The sequence below is a fragment of the Dama dama genome, chromosome 5 (genome assembly GCF_033118175.1).
Source record: "Dama dama isolate Ldn47 chromosome 5, ASM3311817v1, whole genome shotgun sequence".
Classification (NCBI taxonomy): domain Eukaryota; kingdom Metazoa; phylum Chordata; class Mammalia; order Artiodactyla; family Cervidae; genus Dama; species Dama dama.
This window is the reverse complement of record NC_083685.1, coordinates 97,403,406-97,423,851: the sequence shown is the minus strand read 5'-3', so window position 1 is coordinate 97,423,851 and position 20,446 is coordinate 97,403,406. Positions and strand designations below refer to the sequence as shown.

The 20,446-nt window shown below is 45.8% G+C and overlaps 1 protein-coding gene across 1 annotated transcript in view; it reads right to left on the bottom strand.

Moving 5' to 3' along the window:
• The window catches only part of DNAH2 (dynein axonemal heavy chain 2), a 104,526-nt gene that overhangs the window by 38,340 nt on the left and 45,740 nt on the right, over positions 1-20,446 (bottom strand). Inside the window, exons 19-39 of the mRNA XM_061143387.1 lie at positions 20,014-20,214; positions 19,749-19,905; positions 19,267-19,441; positions 18,714-18,877; positions 17,250-17,411; positions 17,046-17,149; positions 15,896-16,052; positions 15,673-15,755; positions 15,403-15,583; positions 14,601-14,739; positions 11,903-12,120; positions 11,584-11,685; positions 11,141-11,266; positions 10,727-10,837; positions 10,237-10,425; positions 9,724-9,827; positions 9,435-9,624; positions 8,718-8,898; positions 7,635-7,762; positions 7,169-7,321; positions 6,405-6,530 (exon numbers count right to left, since the gene is read on the bottom strand). Coding sequence (XP_060999370.1) covers positions 6,405-6,530; positions 7,169-7,321; positions 7,635-7,762; positions 8,718-8,898; positions 9,435-9,624; positions 9,724-9,827; positions 10,237-10,425; positions 10,727-10,837; positions 11,141-11,266; positions 11,584-11,685; positions 11,903-12,120; positions 14,601-14,739; positions 15,403-15,583; positions 15,673-15,755; positions 15,896-16,052; positions 17,046-17,149; positions 17,250-17,411; positions 18,714-18,877; positions 19,267-19,441; positions 19,749-19,905; positions 20,014-20,214 — 3,151 coding nt within the window. The remainder of the gene's footprint in view (positions 1-6,404; positions 6,531-7,168; positions 7,322-7,634; positions 7,763-8,717; positions 8,899-9,434; positions 9,625-9,723; positions 9,828-10,236; positions 10,426-10,726; positions 10,838-11,140; positions 11,267-11,583; positions 11,686-11,902; positions 12,121-14,600; positions 14,740-15,402; positions 15,584-15,672; positions 15,756-15,895; positions 16,053-17,045; positions 17,150-17,249; positions 17,412-18,713; positions 18,878-19,266; positions 19,442-19,748; positions 19,906-20,013; positions 20,215-20,446) is intronic.

The window sequence follows — 20,446 nt, the reverse complement described above, 5'->3', positions numbered from 1 at the left end:
CCTAGCATCAGGGTCTTTTCAAATGAGTCAGCTCTTCACATCAGGTGGCAGAAGTATTGGAGTTTCAGCTTCAACATCAGTCCTGCCAATGAACACCCAGGACTGATCTCCTTTAAGATGGACTGGTTGGATCTCCTTGCAGTCCAAGGGACTCTCAAGAGTCTTCTCCAACACCACAGTTCAAAAGCATCAATTCTTCAGTATTCAGCTTTCTTTATAGTCCAATTCTCATATCCATACATAACAAATAGAAAAACCATAGCCTTGATTAGACCTTTGTTGGCAAAGTAATGTCTCTGCTTTTTAATATGCTACCTAGGTTGGTCATAACTTTCCTTCCAAGGAGTGTCTTTTAATTTCATGGCTGCAATCACCATCTGCAGTGATTTTGGAGCCCAAATAAATAAAGTCTGACACTGTCTCCACTGTTTCCCCATCTATTTGCCATGAAGTGATGGGACCAGATGCCATGATCTTAGTTTTCTGAATGTTGAGCTTTAAGCCAACTTTTTCACTCTCCTCTTTCACTTTCATCAAGAAGCTTTTTAGTTCCTCTTCACTTTCTGCCATGAGGGTGGTGTCATCTGCATATCTGAGGTTATTGATATTTCTCCTGGCAATCTTGATTCTAGCTTGTGCTTCTTCCAGCCCAGCATTTCTCATGATGTACTCTGCATATAAGTTAAATAAGCAGGGTGACAATATGCAGCCTTGACATACTCCTTTTCCTATTTGGAACCAGTCTGTTGTTCCATGTCCAGTTCTAACTGTTGCTTCCTGACCTGCATACAGATTTCTCAAGAGGCAGGTCAGGTGGTCTGGTATTCCCATCTCTTTCAGAATTTTCCACAGTTTATTGTGATCCACACAGTCAAAGGCTTTGGCATAGTCAATAAAGCAGAAATAGATGTTTATCTGGAACTCTCTTGCTTTTTCAATGATCCATCAGATGTTGGCAATTTGATCTCTGGTTCCTCTGCCTTTTCTAAAACCATCTTGAACATCTAGAAGTTCATGGTTCATGTATTGCTGAAACCTGGCTTGGAGAATTTTAAGCATTACTTTACTAGCATGTGAGATGAGTGCAATTGTGTGGTTATATATTATATAAAAGATGTATATAATTATAAATTATTATAATTGTATATACACATATATATGTGGATTTACATATATATAAAACTGAATCACTTTGCTGTACACCCGAAACTAACACAACACTGTACATCAATTAGGCTTCAATAAAAATTTTGTGTGTGTGTGTGTTTTATTTTATTATTTTTTAAAATTTATTTATTTTAATTGGAGGCTAATTACTTTACAATATTGTAGTGGTTTTTGCCATACATTGACATGAATCAGCCATGAGTGTACATGTGTTCCCCATCCTAAAACCCCCTCCCAACTCCCTCCCCATCCCATCCCTCTGGATCATCCCAGTGCACCAGCCCTGAGCACCCTGTCTCATGCATCGAAGCTGGACTGGCGATCTGTTTCACATATGATAATATACATGTTTCAATGCTATTCTCTCAGATGATCCCTCCCTCGCCTTCTCCCACAGAGTCCAAAAGACTGTTCTATACATCTGTGTCTCTTTTGCTGTCTTGCCTATAGGGTTATCATTACCATCTTTCTAAATTCCATATATATACGTCTTTTTCTTTCTGACTTACTTCACTCTGTATAATAGGCTTCAGTTTCATCCACCTCATTAGAACTGATTCAAATGTATTCTTTTTAATGGCTGAGTAGTATTCCATTGTGTATATGTATCACAGCTTTCTTATCCATTCGTCTGCTGATGGATATCTAGGTTGCTGCCAGGTCCTGGCTATTATAAACAGTGCTGCGATGAACATTGGGGGTACACATGTCTCTTTCAATTCTGGTTTCCTCTGTGTGCATGCCCAGCAGTGGGATTGCTGGGTCATATGGCAGTTCTATTTCCAGATTTTTAAGGAATCTCCACACTGTTCTCCATAGTGGCTGTACTAGTTTGCATTCCCACCAACAGTGTAAGAGGGTTCCCTTTTCTCCACACTCTCTCCAGCATTTATTGTTTGTAGACTTTTGGATAGCAGCCATTCTGACTGGCGTGAGATGGTACCTCATTGTGGTTTTGATTTGCATTTCTCTGATAATGAGTGATGTTGAGCATCTTTTCATGTGTTAGCCATCTGTATGTCTTCTTTGGAGAAATGTCTGTTTAGTTCTTTGGCCCATTTTTTGATTGGGTCGTTTATTTTTCTGGAATTGAGCTGCAGGAGTTGCTTGTATATTTTTGAGATTAATTCTTTGTCAGTTGCTTCATTTGCTATTATTTTCTCCCATTCTGAAGGCTGTCTTTTCACCTTGCTTATAGTTTCCTTCATTGTGCAAAAGCTTTTAAGCTTAGTTAGGTCCAATTTGTTTATTTTTGCTTTTATTTCCATTACTCTGGGAGGTGGGCCATAGAGGATCCTGCTGTGATTTATGTCAGAAAGTGTTTTGCCTATGTTTTCCTCTAGGAGTTTTATAGTTTCTGGTCTTACATTTAGATCTTTAATCCATTTTGAATTTATTTTTGTGTAAGGTATTAGAAAGTGTTCTATTTTAATTCTTCTACAAGTGGTTGACCAGTTTTCCCAGCACCACTTGTTAAAGAGATTGTTCTTTCTCCATTGTATAATCTTGTCTCCTTTGTCAAAGATAAGGTGTCCATAGGTGCATGGATTTATCTCTGGGCTTTCTATTTTGTTCCATTGATCTATATTTCTGTCTTTGTGCCAGTACCATACTGTCTTGATGACTGTAGCTTTGTAGTATAGCCTGAAGTCAGGCAGGTTGATTCCTCCAGTTCCATTCTTCTTTCTCAAGATTGCTTTGGCTATTCAAGGTTTTTTGTATTTCCATACAAACTGTGAAATTATTTGTTCTAGTTCTGTGAAAAATGCCATTGGTAGCTTGATAGGGATGGCATTGAATCTATAGATTGCTTTGGGTAGTATACTCATTTTCACTTAATTGATTCTTCCAACCCATGAACATGGTATATTTCTCCATCTATTTGTATCCTCTTTGATTTCTTTTATTAGTGTTTTATAGTTTTCTATATATAGGTCTTTGGTTTCTTTAGGTAGATATATTCCTAAGTATTTTATTCTTTTTGTTGCAGTGGTGAATGGAATTGTTTCCTTAATTTCTCTTTCTGTTTTCTCATTGTTAGTGTATAGGAATGCAAGGGATTTCTGTGTGTTAATTTTATATCCTGCAACTTTACTATACTCATTGATTAGCTCTAGTAATTTTTTGGTGTGTTCTTTAGGGTTTTCTATGTAGAGGATCATGTCATCTGCAAACAGTGAGAGTTTTACTTCTTCTTTTCCAATCTGGATTCCTTTTATTTCTTTTTCTGCTCTGATTGCTGTGGCCAAAACTTCCAAAACTATGTTGAATAGTAGTGGTGAGAGTGGGCATCCTTGTCTTGTTCCTGACTTTAGGGGAAATGCTTTCAATTTTTCACCATTGAGGATAATGTTTGCTGTGGGTTTGTCATATATAGCTTTCATTATGTTGAGGTATGTTCCTTCTATTACTAATTTCTGGAGGGTTTTTATCATAAATGGATGTTGAATTTTGTCAAAGGCTTTCTCTGCATCTATTGAGATATATGGTTTTTATCTTTCAATTTGTTAATGTGGTGTCTTACATTGATTGATTTGTGGATATTAAAGAATCTTTTTCATATTTAATATTAAATATCTTTTTAATATGTTGTTGGATTCTGTTTGCTAGAATTTTGTTAAGGATTTTTGCATCTATGTTCATCAGTGATATTGGCCTGTAGTTTTCTTTTTTGTGGCATCTTTGGTTTTGGTATTAGGGTGATGGTGGCCTCATAGAATGAGTTTGGAAGTTTACCTTCCTCTACAATTTTCTGGAAGAGTTTGAGTAAGATAGATGTTAGCTCTTCTCTAAAGTTTTGGTAGAATTCAGCTGTGAAGCCATCTGGTTCTGAGCTTATATGTATATAATTATTATATATATAAATTATTATAATTATACATACACATATATATGTGGATTTACATATATATAAAACTGAATCACTGTACACCCAAAACTAACACAACACTGTAAATCAACTAGGCTTCAATAAAAATTTTTTAAAAATAAAAAATAAATGAATGCTTATAGAACCATGACACATGTGGGTCCCAGAAGAGTGTGACCTTTTAAAATATACAGCCAGGGACTTCCCTGCTGGCCCAGTGGTTAAGACTCTGAGCTCCCAATGCAGGGGCCCCAGGCTCGATCCCTGGTCAGGGAACTAGATCCCACATGCTGCAACTAAGACCTGGTGCAGCCAAATAAATGAATAAATATTAAAAAAAACAAACAAACAAATAAAATATACAGCCAATGCAACCAAATAATTTCAAACATATGCAGGATTTTACTTGTCTCTCTCAAATACACTAAGAGGCCTCACTTCTACTACTTCCTTCCACTGAGAATTAGTTGTATTATCATGTCATGTTTGTGTGTATTTATGTGTGTGTATGTGTATTGAGCATCATGCTCCAAGTTTTTTTTTAATTAAAAAAATATTTATTTACTTGGCTGGGCCAGGTCTTGTTGCAGCACACTGGCTTGTTAGTTGTGGCATGTGGGATCTAGCTCCCTGACCAGAGATTGAACCCCAACCTCCTGCATTGAGAGTGCAGAGTCTTAGCCACTGGATTACCAGGGAAGTTTCTTAATCTCCATTTTTAACAGGGTTTTCTCCTTTCCTCAACTATATTTTGTGTCCCCCAAACCAGAGACCTACTATTTTTACCCTCTAGTCTTCTGCCAAAGTGGGAAAGGGACGGTCATCCAGGAACATCCTTCCTGGTATAAATGCCTTTTTAAAAAAAAAAAAAAAAAATCCCTTTAAAGTAGTTGCAGCAGGTTTTCAAAACGAAACAAAATTGTTTTTAATCCATCTTTTTACCTTGAAGTCCTCTCTGAATATAATGAGGTTGTTGGGTTTTTTAAATTTCAATTATATTTTTTCATTTGTAGCAATTCTATTGGTTCTTTTCAAGTCTACTCTGTTTAGAAGTCTCTTGTTCCTGGATCACAGTTTCAAACTTCTCTCTTATTTCTTTAAACATACTAAATGTAGGTACTTTTAGAATTCTGTGCTGATTATTGTCCATATCTGAAGTCTCTGTGGTTCTGATTGCGCTGTTTTGTTGTTCTCTGGCTTCCCTTCATGATATCTTGTTTCCTTGTTTGTTTTGTGATTTTTGACCAGAAGCTGCTCATTTTCTTAGGCTTTCACGAGAATTCTTTGGGCTTTTAAGTTGAAGTTTCATTCTTCTAGAAATAATTTGCATTTGTTTCTGCCAGCCACTTGGGGAAGACACTAACAACCTGGAAATACTTCAAATTAAATTCTAAATTTGAGATTTGGGGGGAGTACACAGTAAAATAAATGATGATCAGAAACCATGCGAGGGCTGACTCAAGGTTAGGAAGTCTCAAAGGAGATTCTGCCCCTTCCTCTCACCGCCAATGGTCATGACAAGCAAGTTTCTTTACTGTACAGACCCTCCTTACTGGTAGGTTTCTCACTTTCCCACTTACTGAAGGTGTTTTCCCTTGTGGGCCAAAGTCTATGCACGACTGGGTTTTCTGTTATACCTCAAAACCTGAGCTACTTTATCTCCTTTCCTCAGTGCCTTACATTCAGCAAAACCTTTCAGGGAGAAAGCCAGCTTTGTCATTCACTTGCCTCCCTGCTTTTATTTCCCCTCCTCATCCCAGAATTCCTTCTTTCTTGCCAGTTTAGCGGTACATTTTAAAAGGTGTGTTTTAATATTTTTATCCAGCATTTTAGTGGTTTCAATGGAAAGGATCACTCAGGATATCTAAACTGCCATATTCCCAGAGAAGAAAATTCCTACACATTCTAGAATTCTCCTCCCTTGGCCCTTTCCATCCCACCCTTCTCCCTTATCAAACAGCTCCTAGCAGTCTCTCCTCAAAACTCCCTGAATGAGGAGAGAGGCAGAGACAGAAGAGGGCTGACAGGTATAAAGTAGGAAAGCCAGTGGACCAGAGATCTCCATGAAGTCAAGGAACTGATGAGTAGAAGTCCTTGAGCAGGTGAGTCGGGGTCTGGGGAGTTGAGGGGAGAATGTAGAATGTTGGAATAAGTTTGTATCATTCCCTAATCACCCTAAAGTGGGAGTCCCACTTTATAGATAAAGTAGCCCAAAGAAAGGGTAACTGTCTTGCTCAAAGTCATAGCCAGTTGAATGGATAGCCAGTGAAGGGCAGAACAAGGCCTGGAAGCCAGATGTCTTGTTCCCAGGACACCACAGGATCCACATTCACACAAGAGGTCAGGGAGAGTCTTGGGGATCGAATACCTTGCCGTAGTCAATGACCGGCAGCTCGATGCTGGGGAACAGATCTTGCACGATGGCATTGAAGAGGGGCACATCGACGGAAGTCAGCTTGGCAATATTCATATCTCTCATTGAGAGCAGGAGAACCTGCAGGGGAAAGAGAGAGACTCAGGCTGGAGGAGCCAGGGCCCAGCTCTTCATTAGGCCTTTCCTTTCTAGAGGGGTGAGAGGCAGGAGCTAAGAACAAGGGAGGACTTCCCTGGTGGTACAGTGAACCAGAGTCTGCCTGCCATTGTAGAGGACATGCATTTGTTCCCTAGTCTGGAAAGATACCACATGCCGTGAAGCAACTAAGCCTATGGACCACAACTACTGGAGGCCCCACTCAAGAGGCTGGGAGTGAACTACTGAACCCGAGTGCTGCAACTACTGAAGCCCAAGCATGTAAAGACCATGCTCCATAACAAGAGAAGCCACCACAATCAGAAGCCCATGCACGGCCACAAAGAGTAGCCCCCAGTCACCACAACTAGGGAAAGCTCGTATGTAGCAATGAAGACCCAGCACAGCCAAAAATAAATAAATAAATAAGAAAGAAAGAAGAACAATGGATACACCCAAGCTAGTCTTGAGCAACAGGACAGGTGGAACTTGGGCAACACCAAGGAGGGCTGGAAGAGTGGGAAAACTGATTGAGGGAAAGTAAGGATGTGAAAAACTCCAGTGAAGGTGCAGAGGACCAGTGATGGTGGTGGTTAAGGGTCAAGACGGCGTTCTCAGTCTACCTCTTCATCAGACAGGTCAGGCTGCAGGCGGCGCTTTTTGCCAGCATAGCGCAGGAGGGAGGTGAGGGCACGCAGGCCGAAGTCATAGTGGTCCTGTCTGGAGAGCTGCTGCACAGCCAGCGAGTAAAGTGTGTACACCTTCTTGGCCAGAACCTGGAGGCCAAAACAGAGGAAGGAACCATCCATTTCCCATAAATCCCTCTGCTTCATGTAGTTACAAAAAGCTGGGTGCCCAGGCATGAAGCAGCTGGAGGACAAAGGATAAGAAGATCTTGTGAATTGTGTCATCAAGGACCAGCAGCGTGATAGAGGGGAGACCTCTCTCCTGTGGATTCTCCTGCCCCCATATCCTACTGAGAGTCAGGTACATTTCTTGTAGGGTAAACTGATTGTGAGGACTTTGCGGGGGGTGGTTCTTGGGCCCAGAGGGTAATCATGGATGAGAGACAAGAGATGATCAGAATACCTTGCAGTTGCCAAAGCCTTCCCCAAAAAGAATGATTTCTGCAATAAGTGTAGAGTCGGGCACCACCATGGCAATTGGCCGGAACATGGATTTAAGATTGTCAGGAAGCTCTGTGCGGCCAGCATAGCCTGGAAAACAGCACCACGTATTCAGAATCCATGAAAGAGTAAGCAAAAGTGTTGATCACTCAGTCATGTCCAACTCTTTGAAACCCTATGAACTCTTTGAAACCCCGTCAGGCTCCTCTGTCCGTGGGATTCTCAGGCAACAATACTGGAGTGGGTAGCCATTCCCTTCTCCAGGGGACACTGCTTCCCAAAGACCTACTTCCCCATCAATCCCATTCTCCCCATTCTCTGCTTCATCCTGAGCCCTCTCCCCAGCTCCAACTCTAAGATCTCTTGCTCTCTCATCTCAGCCCTGGCTTTCCCCACACCACTCTGCTCTTCTTTCCTACCCCCAGCCATTTCCTTATTTGCTGCAGGGCCCTACTTCAGACTCAAATTACAGAGCTGTCTTGTTCCCATCTCTCCAAGTTTCATGGATTGGGTGGGCCAAAAAGTTTGTTCAGGTTTATTCGTTAAGATGTTATGGAAAAACCTGAATGAACTTTGTGGTTGACCCAATATAACTCACTCAGTGCTAATAGAAATCGCAGCTGTTTCTCTGATTCTTTTAGTGCGGAAGCCCTTTCCTGTTTTCTCCTTGATCCTACCCACAGAGCTGTTCCTAGGCAACAGTGATGAGAGACCCTAGGCCCTGCACTTCAGGGAGGTTCTCTCTTCCAGTAAAAGGGATGGCAGATAGACCAGAACTCTAGGAGCTAGTTCAACAGAAGAATAAGGCTAAGTACCTTGAAAGACTAGGATGACATCTATGTACCCGAGCCAACACTAATCCCTTTAGGAAAGACAGTAAGGTTGCTTCCCCTTCTCCTAGAAATGCATATGTTCATCCTCTCACACTTTGTTGCCTTTAGCAGCATTGCACTTGGCTAAATACACTGGCCTGGGGTGGGGGAGGGGGAAGATGCACAGACACTTGCCCTCAGGAGCCCCATCTACTCTACTCCCAGGCCCTTACCAGGGTTCATGGTGATGAAGATCCCACAGGACCACACCAGATTTATTTCAAAGCCCTCGAAATAGAAGCGGGTGAGGCCGGCAGCCAGGGCAGAGAGGATGGACAGGATCTGCTGGGCCACCACCGACAGCACCTCCACATTGATGCGGTTAAACTCATCAAAGCAGCCCCAGGCACCCGTCTGTAGTTGGGGGGAGGAGGGGCAGAGTTGCTGGGAGGAAGACAAGTGACCCCGGACTGGGAAAAACTAGAAACTGTGACTAACCTATCCTCCCCCCGAAGTGTTTGGCTAGGAAGAGCGGCCTCTAAAATGAAACTGTGCAAGTGTGCATGTGTGCGTGTGTGTGTGTAAGAAGGGGCTGTTGTAGTTTTGTAGTTTCTGGCCAGAACTTTCCATCAGACAGGAAGGATCTAGGAGAAAGCCTGAGAGTCGTAGGTAGAAAAGAGAGCAGGGTAGGGAACTCGTGGGTGTTGAGCGCCCCCAGCATGCACGACTTCATACAAGTTCTCTTACTGAATCCTTACATAACCTCCTGATTTTGCAAATAAGCAAAGTGAAGCGCAGGGAAGCGCAGGGACTTCCCCAGTTGTAAGACCTAACTGAGGCGATGCAGTGTCATCAGTTACAGGGCACTGAACCAGATCTGGGTTTCAGCTGATTTTCTGAAACTAAAAGATATACAGGGGGCCTCCTGGCCAGGCTGGCAGGATGCTGACCTGAGCCAGGCCTGAGTACATCCGGCCCATGGACTTATAGTCCAGGCCCTCGGAGCAGTTGACCACGATGACGTATATGCCGAGGGCCTTGCCCAGGTCCTTGACCGTCTCAGTCTTCCCTGTGCCCGCGGGACCTTTGGGGGATCCGCCTCGATGCAGGTGCAGGGCTGTGGTCAGTGTCATGTAACACCTGTGAGTGGAGGACAGGATTCAGGCCAAACTCCTAGAAGCCTTGACTCAGCATTCACTGCCCCCACCCCAAGCACCCTGTTCATTCCCCACGGCCGACCTGTCGGTTAGGGGGGTGATGACGAGCCGGCCAGAATTACCCAGGTACTCATAACCGTACTGGAACTGTGTGTTGGTCTGACGGATCATACAGTCGTCGAGATCCTGGGAAACAGGGCAGAGTAAGAGAGAGGTGGGCATGGAGGGAGAGTCAGGACTGTGGCTGAGAAGGGGGCTGGAAGCATCAGGAAGAAGACTGGGGGCTCTGTTTAGAGCTGGAAGGAGGGACGGGTTTACAGCTCAGATGGAAACTGGCAATTGCGCTGCACGTGTCCAGCCCAGTCCGTGGCAGCAGCTGCTGATCAAAGGGACACCTAGAGTGGGCACTCCCTGGAAACATGCTTCTTGCCATTTCTGACGTGGCAGATCCAAGAGAGAGTTACCAGCTGGATTAGGGTGATGGGAGAGGACTGAGGGCTGGGCTGAGATATTACTGTTTTTAGAGAACATGAATTTCATTAAAGCGTCAGTATCAGGTTTAGGGTACAAGAATGGGAAGCTGGCCCTTCCACACCTTCTCCCAGTAGAAGCGCAGTTGGCTGAGCCAGTCGAAGGAGCTGACATCCATGAGGCCACTCTTATAAAGCTTCTCCAGCACATCCCGGGCGTGGACTTCTATCGTCACCAGGGCCACAATTTTGAGGCGCATGATCTTGGTCAGGTTCCCCCTGATGGCCTCAGAGTACTTATTCAGTATTGACACCTGTGGAATGAGGCAGTGGAGAAGGTGTGCTGAGCCACCAAACCCTAATCGCCTTTGTCCCAGCCTCGTTCTTCTTCCAGCTTTGAGGCTGACCTCACCCCCACTGCAGTTCCTGGCCCTCAACATCAGCCCAGGGAGACATACTTCTGACCCACCTGACCTCTCCTCGCTGGACACCTCCCATAATGCACCCCATTCTGACCTCTTCCCACCAGCTCATTGCTAATTCTCACTCCAATGGATCAGCCCCTCCTTCCAGCTCTGGTGCCAGGGCCCGGTCATTCTGGTGGTGTCTCCCCACCTGCTTTTTCTTCATGACCTTGAGGATCTTCTTGTCTGCCCGCTCCTTAGCTGTCAGCAGGCACTTGGTGACATCGGCCGTCCACTGGATCTGACTGGCGGTGATCACCACCTGGGGCACGTGTGGAGGCTCTATTCCAAAAGCCCATCCCTGGCCACCCACACAGCCCAGCTCCCATATCCTGGCTCATTCGGGACCAGGTGCTTCTGCTCTCAATACACTTGACCTGTTCTGGAGGGTGGGCACGGGCCTAAGTCAGGAGCTAAGAGTCCAGCATGCAAGCTTCTGGGTCACAACCCAGAACAGGGGACAGGACACCTGCCTTTTGGGCGACTCCAGACTCTGTCTTTACACTGGCTGCTCCCTTGTGGCTCCGTCCTCCTTATTCCCTCATTTCTACTGACCCCAGCTCACCTGGCCAGCCCACTCCTTCACCCACTTGTCCCTCTTGTTGAGAAACTTCTTGAGGGCCAGGCGGCAGTTCCGGAGAAGGTCCCGGAGGGTTACTCTCATGGTCCGCTCCACATCTCCAAGCCAGGACTAGGGGGTAGGTGAGAACAGGATGGCTCGGCCTCAGGGCCAGAGTAAAGAGTGCCCAGAGTGAAGGTGATTGGGAAGGAGGATCCCAGGGCTCTGGGGCCCAAGAGAAAAGCAGGAGCTGGGCAGCAACTGGCTGAAGTCCCTGAGGGGCTTGGAGACCGGGGTCAGACGGACTTTAAGGAGAGCACGGTGGAGGTTAGAGTTTTAGGCATGGCAGGTGGGAGGCACAAAGGCCCCTTCACAGAGATGTTCTCTCCTTATAGAGCCAGCAAAGTTAGAAGAATGAGCCTGCTTCTTAGACACTGGCCACAGCTCACCTCCACAGGCCCTTCCAGAAGCACTGGGTGGAGGAAATCGATGTATTCACCGTCACCCGAGAACATTCCCAACGCTTCCCATTTGCTGCTGGGTCCCCCAACCTGCAGAAGTAGGAAGCTGTTGAGCCCTTTGGGGGTCATTTCTGCTCCTCTCACCTCCCCCTGTATATTACCAGTTCTAGGAAGTTCTATCCCAGATACCCAGAATCATTACTAGCCCCTTCCTCTTGGAGGGGCATGGTCTCCTCGGAAGCCGTGAACTCCCTGATTTCACCATCCCTCCCTCACCCTCCTGCCCGTCGTGGCCACCTCCACCAACCTTCTGCATTCTCAGCAGTTTGATGTTGTCAAAGCATTTTTTGAGGTGTGGCTGCACAGCCTCTGGGTTGCGAGACTGGCCCAGAATCTCCAGGAGGTCATCATTGGACAAGAAATAGAAGCGGGGGAAAATATGGCGCTTGGTCTCCAAATACATATCTAGGGACTTCTGGATGTCTTCAAGGATTGTGTTCATTTCTATCAACGTGTCCAGGAGGCCTGGGGAGGAGAACAGTGAGTGACATTGGTTGTGGTCCTTTTACCATTGCCCTGAGTGGATCTGGAGCCTCCACCTATACCCACTCTGCCAGCTCGTGAATGCTGGGGCGCGGACTGCCATATGGTTTTTGGAAGCAGAGAAGTGTCCCCCAATCACTCTTTTCCCATCCTCCTCATGAACTCATTATTAAGTGTTCAGTATACACTATGGTACATATTATACATTATAATTAACTATGCATATATGATTCCATTAATATAACTATGTATCCCATCAGTCTCTTTCCACCAAAGAAGTGGAGGCTCTGCCAATCATCCCAAGAGCTTCTGAAAGTGAGAGACTGTTCTGCCCATAAACAATTCAGCAAGTTAAATCATTAGATTTAAATACACATCACATGTGCACAATGAAAAAGATCCGCCATCACTGGGACTGCCAGTGTTCCTCATGACAGAGTGAGAAGAGTGCTAGAGGAATTCCCTGGCAGTGCCTGGTTAATACGCTGCGCTTCCACTGCAGGGGGCACGGGTTTAACCCCTGGTCATGGAAGTGAGATCTGCAAGCTACATGATACAAAAAAAATGCCCCTCACTGGGAGGCAGATGTGGCTCTTTCATTTATCAGCATGTCATTTAACCTCAGGGAGGTTTTACCTCTTTGTAAAATAGTAATAAGATCCACCTCAAAGAATAATTTGAGATATAAAATAAACTGTGTTCACATCTACAGGTTCTCGATAATGTTAGTTTCCTCCCAGAGTTAGATTTTGATTGGCTTATCCCCTGGTCTTCCCAGTTTCTAGCTTATTGAAGAAACTATGGATGCCCTAGAGTCTGAACTCCAAGGTGACCCTCAGGCCTTCAAGGACAGAGTCTACAAACCATTAGAGCCTTTGAATGACCACATGAGTAGCCCCTGGAGACCACAGGGAGACCTGGTAGCCGTAGACAACGTTGATTTGTTCTGTGTGTTCAACCAAGAGAGAGTGTTGTTTTTATGGCTCTGCTTATACATTGTTCTAAAATGTAATTATGTCAATTATCTCAAATATTATTAATAAAAATTCAAGTTCTCGCTCTATTTCGCACATCATAATACTTATATATTATCAGAGTAATTGAAATAAAGTGGGTTTTTTTTTAATGTGTAGAGTTAAGGTTCTTGGGAAAATTTTTCAATTGTTAAGATTGGCCCAGGCAAATAAACAAGTCTTCCATATCTCCTGCCAAAACTCTTCTCAGGCTACCTACCCACCCATCCATTGCCCAACCTGACTTTCTGGTTCTTTACCCCTATTAACCACAAATAACCAGACCTCACCACATATGCGTACATCTCCCCCATCTCCTTACCCAATCCCCATGTCTACCAAAGTGTCTACATTAAAGATTAGTTAATCTAATAATAATAAACCAATTAAAGTCAAGGTAATAACAATAGCTCCTAGTAACCAAAGATTTTCTCTGTGCCATTTAACGGGATAAGTGCTTTATCTGCATTATCTCATTTACCTACATCATCTCATTGAATGAACCACATAGAGAAGAAGAGTGATTCCTTAATCAGAGTTTTTTGAGACACAGTGCAAATAACAGTGCTACCTTTATGCTAGACACTGCACTGAATGCTTTACACTCCTTTATTATCCTCACAAAGACCCCAAGAAATAGCTATCATTAACCCCTCACTGTGGGAATTTTCTGGCAGCCCAGGGGTTAAGACTCCATGCTTCCAATGCTGGGGCCACAGGTTTGATCCCTGGTTAGGGAACTAAGATCCTACATCTGCCTCCGGCAGGGCCAAAGTAAAAAAAGGTCAAATAGATACACTGCCCGCCCCCGACATACATACACATATACTACAGGCAAGGAAGCTGCAGTATGGAGGAAACGGCTGCCTAAAGGCATGCAATCAGGAAGGCAGGATTTTGAACTCAAGTCAGTCTGATTCCATATTCCATCCTCTTCACTGCTCTACTGTACTCTGCTCAAATATGTGTTGAGTTTAACCTACAGAATACTATGTAATGCTTAGAAGAGTTTAATCTACAGAACTACTATGTAATGCTTCAGGACAGTCAGGTACAATGGTCAGTCTTTCAGTAAATGAAGCATGTGGGGCCTTCCCTGGTGGCTTAATGGTAAAGAATCCACCTGCCAATGCAGGAGACATGGGTTCGACCCCTGATCCAGTAAGATCCCAAATGCCAAAGGGAAACTAAGCCCCTTCACCACAACTACTGAGCCTGTGCTCTAGAGCCAGGGAGCCACAACTACAAAACCCTTGTGCCTAAAGTCTATGCTATACAACAAGAAAGTAGCCCCTGCTCCCCACAACTAGAGAAAAGCCATGCAGCAACGAAGACCTAGCATAGCCAAAAATAAATAAAATTCTTTTTAAAACTTTAAAAAAACATGAAGCATGTGGCCATGACCTCACACACACAGAGCATCTGCCGAGGCTGTGTCAGGGCTCAGACCTGGATAGTGGGTGCTCCGGAGAGCATTGGGGTCCTTGTTCACCCGGTCCATAATGGCCTTCCAGTTGCCATTGACTTGGTCGAATAAGCCTGATTCATTGGGCAGCTGCTTCCGGATGTCCTCTCCCAGGAAGATGTTCTGAAGGGCCAATAAGGGGTGTGAGAGGCTGTTTCCCACACCCTCTCCACTCTCTGCTCCCTGTGCTTAGACCAGGAGAGACAATGAAAGAGAAGAAGCATCAGAACCAAAGGGTGAGGGGCTCCCTGGTGGCTCAGTGATAAAGAATCCACCTGCCAACACAAGAGACACGAGTTCGGTCCCTGGTCTTGGAAGATCCCACATGCCACCGATGACCGAGCCCGGGAGCTGTGACTATTGAGCCTAAGTGCCCTAGAGCCTGTGCTCTGCAATAAGAGAAGCTGCTGCAATAAGAAGCCTGAGCACCGCAACAAGAGAGTAGCCCATGCAGCAGTGACAACCCAGCACAGCCAAAAATAAATAAATAAGTAAAATGGAAAAAAAAAAAGAAAGAACCAAAGGGATGTCTAGGTTCTAGAATAAAACTTGGGATTGGGAGGCCAGGTATATGGGTTCAAGAAGAAAAATGGAAGGAGAACAAAGGCTTTTCAAGGAGGAAGCTGAAGATGAGAGGTAAGAACTCAGAGTCAGATGCTTAGGTCCTAGATGAAAAGTGGCTTTAGAGGTGGGACAATGGGGCTGATAATAGGGCAACTATCTAGATGCTCTGCAGAGAAAGGAGCCAAAACAGGATGTAGGGAGAGCTCAGGCAGTGATCCTAACCTCGAGGTACATCCATTGACGCTGCACTGTGAGCACCATCTCAATCACTTCCAAGATGAGGGAGAGGCAGCGCTCCCAGTGGTCCACATCTTTCTCAAAGGCCTTGACAAAGCGAGATGCCTTCATGGTAGACAGAGCCACCTGGTTATCTTCCAGGGCCTGGAATACTTCTTCAGTCCCTCTGGGGTGAAACGTATGAGAATCATAGTCCTTCCCCACCTGCCAAACCGGGTCCCCACTCCGAAGCCCAGGTCCCGCAGCCCTGTCCACCTGAGTCGGTGATGGCCCTTATCCTTGTAGGGCACTATGTCAAGCTGAATCACATCCCAGGTCTTGGCAATGTTCTGTAATGCCTGTGGGGGACAGATCAATCAGGTATTTAGTCCCCAAGGGTAACAGGAGCTGGGAGGGACCCTCAGATCATGAAAAGCTGGAAGCTTTTGCTTCAGAAAGCTGAGGAAACAGGGGGGTATGGGAGAGGACTCTGTCATACCAGTTCTATAGCCAGCTCTTTGGTGGCTGAGGCAGAGATCTCCCCAATTTTCTCTACATGCTGATCCATCCCAAGCTCCACGATCTGCTCCAAGGTGAAACTTTCTGATTCCTGATCAAACTCACGTTGGACCTCATCCCTGACCTGATCCCAATGCCTGTAGCCAGGGACAAAAAGTCAGATCAGCTGGGGACAAAAGGTCAGCAGGGCCTACTGGGAAGTGTGAGCATCACTCCCTAGCTTTCTTCTATTGGGATATTATGATTCCATGCCTTTATTAATCTGAGATTCAACAGGTATTTCCTAAATAGGCTCTAAGATCCTATTTTAGGCACCGTGGGGAATACAGAGATTGAGCTGCTGACTCTAGAAAAGGAGTTCAGATAGATGATCGCAGGTTTACTAGAGATGAGGTGCTGGGCCAAGTGCTCTACATGAGGCATTTCATTTTCATGATCACTCTATAAATGTTATTCCATTTGTAGGTGAAGAAATTGAGGCTTAGCGAGGTTAAATAACTTAAGCAAATAAAGTAGTTAGATTATACTTAATCGTATAATAGATATTAGTGAAGCACTGCCAAAAGCATCATACTAGAGGCAATATAAAAGAAGTAAAACTATTTACTCCTAAATGGATATACAATTATTAAAACACCACATATGAAATAGTCTATGCTAGCCTCAACAGTTTCAAAGTCCTCCTCTATAACATGATAAGTTCCAGATGCATTAAAAGAATTAAACTTGAGAATCAAAATTATAAAGTATGCGAAGAGAGTACGGAGATACTGCATTGACAGCTCTGGGATCAGCGAGGGCCTCTTAAGGCACAAAAGTAAAAAAAAACCCTAAAGGACAAATGTTAGACTTTGGACTAAAAAGTTCAGGCTTTTGTGGGACAGAAGACATAAAGTTGACCTATGATAGACAACATAAATTGAGAGGAGACAGAAGGGAAAGAGCCAAGAAGGTCAGAGAACCCAGAAGAGTGTGACAGACAGGGAAAGGCAATGGGCTCTTGGGAAGCCTCCTTTCAAGGTGTGTGTTGGTGGACAGAGGGGCAGAGCAAGGTGGGAATGCCATGGAGGGAAGAACCGGGAGAACCAGGTGACCGCCAGGCCAGACCAGGGTGTGAGGAGCAGCCTCACCGCTCTCGAAGGGCGGGGTTTCGCAGGTCCGAGATGAGCGGCATGGTCCTCTTGAACTGCTCTATTTTGGAGCGAGTGGTTTCAATAATTTCCCAGTTTCGGTCCTGAGCAAAAGCAAGAGACCTCAGGAGACCTGCTCCCTTTCCAGCACAGCCCGCCTTCCTCAGTCGCCTGCCCGCGGTCCTCCACCCTCGCCTCACACACCTTGTACTCTTTGGCCAGTCTAGTGAGGCGGCGAAACAGCCCATGGGCCATGGTCTCCATGGCCTCTGTCTGCAGGGTCAGGAACCGGCCTGTCTTCCACTGGTTCCAGTTTTCCTCCCAGTCTCGGGTGATCTCCCAGACTTGCTGCAGCGCGTCCAGCTCCTTTGGGGACCAGACCAGACGGGTGACAGAGTCAGGCGACTCCTACCCTCCTTCTCCCTGACAAACACCTCCTCTCATCCTCAGGAGATTTTCCCTCCTGGCAACACAGAGCTGCCTCCCCCTCAGTTCACACTTTTTCCTCCACTCTCTTGCTTTAAGAGCGCCTCAAGGAACAAGCACTTGAAAAGATCCTCAATGCCATTAGTCAGTAGGGACATGCAAATCAAAACCACAGGGAGATATTTCACACCCACCAGAATGACTAGGGCCAAAAATAAAGGGAGGAGTGTTGACAAGGATGTGGAGAAATAGGAACCCTTGTACGCTGCTGGGGGAGTGTAAAATGGTGCATTTGCTGTGGAAAACAGCTTGGAGGTTCCTCAAAAAGTTAAACACAGAGTTACCTTGTGATCAGCAATTCCACTCTTACGTCCATACCCACAGGAATTGGCAATGGGAACTCAAATATATGCAAGTACAGGCATAGTCAGAGCAGCACTCTTTACAGTAGCTAAAAAGTGGAAACAACCTAAATGCCCATTGACAGGTTAATGGATAAACAAATGTGGTATATCCATACAATGGAATATTATTCGCCCATAATAAGGAACGAGGTACTGACACATGCTGCAGCATGGGTGATCCTTGAAAATATTAGACAAATGTAAGAAGCCATACACAAAAGGTCACATATTGCATGCTTCCATTTATACGGAATGTCCAGAATAGGAAACATCCATGTTCAGTTGACCATTAAAAACCATGAGGGTGAGGGACACCAACCCTCTATGCAGTGGAAAATCTGTGTATAACTTATAGTCTGCCCTCCATATCTGCAGTATATCTATATCCATAGTTTCCCATCTGTGGATTCAACCACAGATTGTGTAGTATTATAGTATTTACTATTGTAAGACATCCATGTATAAGCGGACCTTATCAGTTCAAACCCAGTGTTGTTTAAGGGTCAACTGCACATAGAAAATAGATTAGTGGTCGACAGGGGCTAGGGGAGAGGGAACAGGGTAGGGTATGATTGCTAAAGCGTTTCTTTGGGGGGTGATGAAAATATTGTAGAATTATAAGTGATGGTTGTACAACATCGTGAATGTACTGAATACCACTGAACTGTTCATTTGTAAAATGGCTCTTTTGCTCTCCGAGTTTTACCTCCATTTTTTAAAAAAGCTCCTCGTGCACCATCTTCCTGGTCCCAGGTGTTTTTTGAGGCCCATGGGACCCCTTCTCCTGCTTCCTACCCCCCCCACTGGGTCACCATGAGGGCCTTGATGGGCACACCACCTTCTCCAGGTTCTGCAGGTCCTTGGAGGCTGGCTGCTCGATCTTGAAGATGCCCAGGTTGGCACGGAGGATGTTTTCTTCCTCCCGCATGGCATTCAGCATGGCCCGCAAATGGGCGATCTGCTCCAGGGCTGCCTGGTGCCCCACACTGCTGGTGAAGGGGCCTGTGGGGAGTCCAAGGTGAGGTTCAGTTTCTCACTCAAGGCCAAGGTCCTCTGAAAGGCCATTGTGGCTTGCCTACCTCTTTGTGTATAAATCTCACTTCTTTCCTCCCACAAGAGAAGGAAAACAAGAAGGGATGCATTGAAAAGAATGCATTGAAACTACTAACTGTGGCTGGAGAGTCAGTAATGAGTGAGATGAAAAGCTGGTGTAAGAAAACTGGAGTCGTGAGCAGGGCTGCTGCCTTCCAGCCAAAACTCAGCGACAACAGGTATATCACTGGCAGCAGTGCCTGGCTCTTTCCCTTGTTTGGCACTTTCCTGGGGCCCACACTTTGAAAGACTGGGTCAAGACAAGAGAAAAGCAGAAGGAAAGGTTGCGAGAAGGGTACCTTTGCCTTCAAATTCTTCCAGAAGATTGTGTGCTTTCTTCTTGAAGTCGTCAGCTGAGTGAATGAGGCCTGTCTTGAACTTCTCCTTGTGTTTCTTCAGCATCTGTTCACTGTCCAGCAGTGTTTGCTGGAAGGCAACCCATTCCCCACCGAGACTGTCCAGCATTTCCAGCACCTGGGGACATCACAAAAAGGAGGGTGGCCCACGGAGCTCTTTCTGTCCCACCAACTCCCTGAAGAACTCTTTTCCAATCCTCTAGACCAGAGTCTGTGGCCAAGTTCCAAGCTCTTGGGCAACAAGGCCCAAAGAGATCAAGCAGTTGCTGGGCCTGAAAGAAATCTTCCAGCTGACCCGAAAGAGCACACAAGTTAACTTTGGCTCTCAGAGGCTCTGGAGCCTTGCACCTTCTCCGCTACTCACTTCTCTGCTCTCCCTCCTGACAGCCAAGGGCCTGGGGCTGGGATGGGCCGCTGGAACTCACATTGTCCTGGACTGGCACTTCGTACTTCTCGAGGATGGCAAATTGCTCGTGAATGGGAGGGATCTGGGTTTCCATGGTGGGCAGTTCGTGCTGCAGGGTCTCCATGAGTTGCAAACTGACCCCTAGTTCCTCTAGGGTCTGGGGAGGGCGGCTGATTCTGCAGGCAGGGGAAGGGAGCGAGGGTGGGTGGGAAGGCCAGGCCTGCTCTCCCCAACCGGTGGCCTGAGCCAGTGTGCCCCCGCCCACCGAAGGCCCGCCCGCATACTTCTCCGAGTTCTCCTGTAGGTAGGTGTGCAGCTCCAGGAGCCGCCTGGCCGCCATCTCCTTGAGCAGGGTCGTGAACTTGTTCTGCCATTCGTTGCAGTGCTGCACCAGCGAGAACTTGAGGTGCGAGCAGTCCAGGAGCACAAACTGGATGTTCAGGACGGTCTCCTCCTTCTGCACATTATTAGCCACCTCTGTGTAGCTGAAAGAGCCCACACATCCCCACTAGGATGGCTTTTCCTTGGCAGATGTGCCGGACGCTCTGACTGGGTGGTATTTTCCGCCCATCCAGCATCCTTCTGCCCCCAGGTGTTCCCCACTTCCACCTGCCAGGGACAAACTGCTGTGATGGTGTCATTTTCCCTTCACTGCTTTCAGACTCCTTGGACTGATTTCAAGGCACAGAGATCCAGGCTGAGTTCACACAGTCCTGC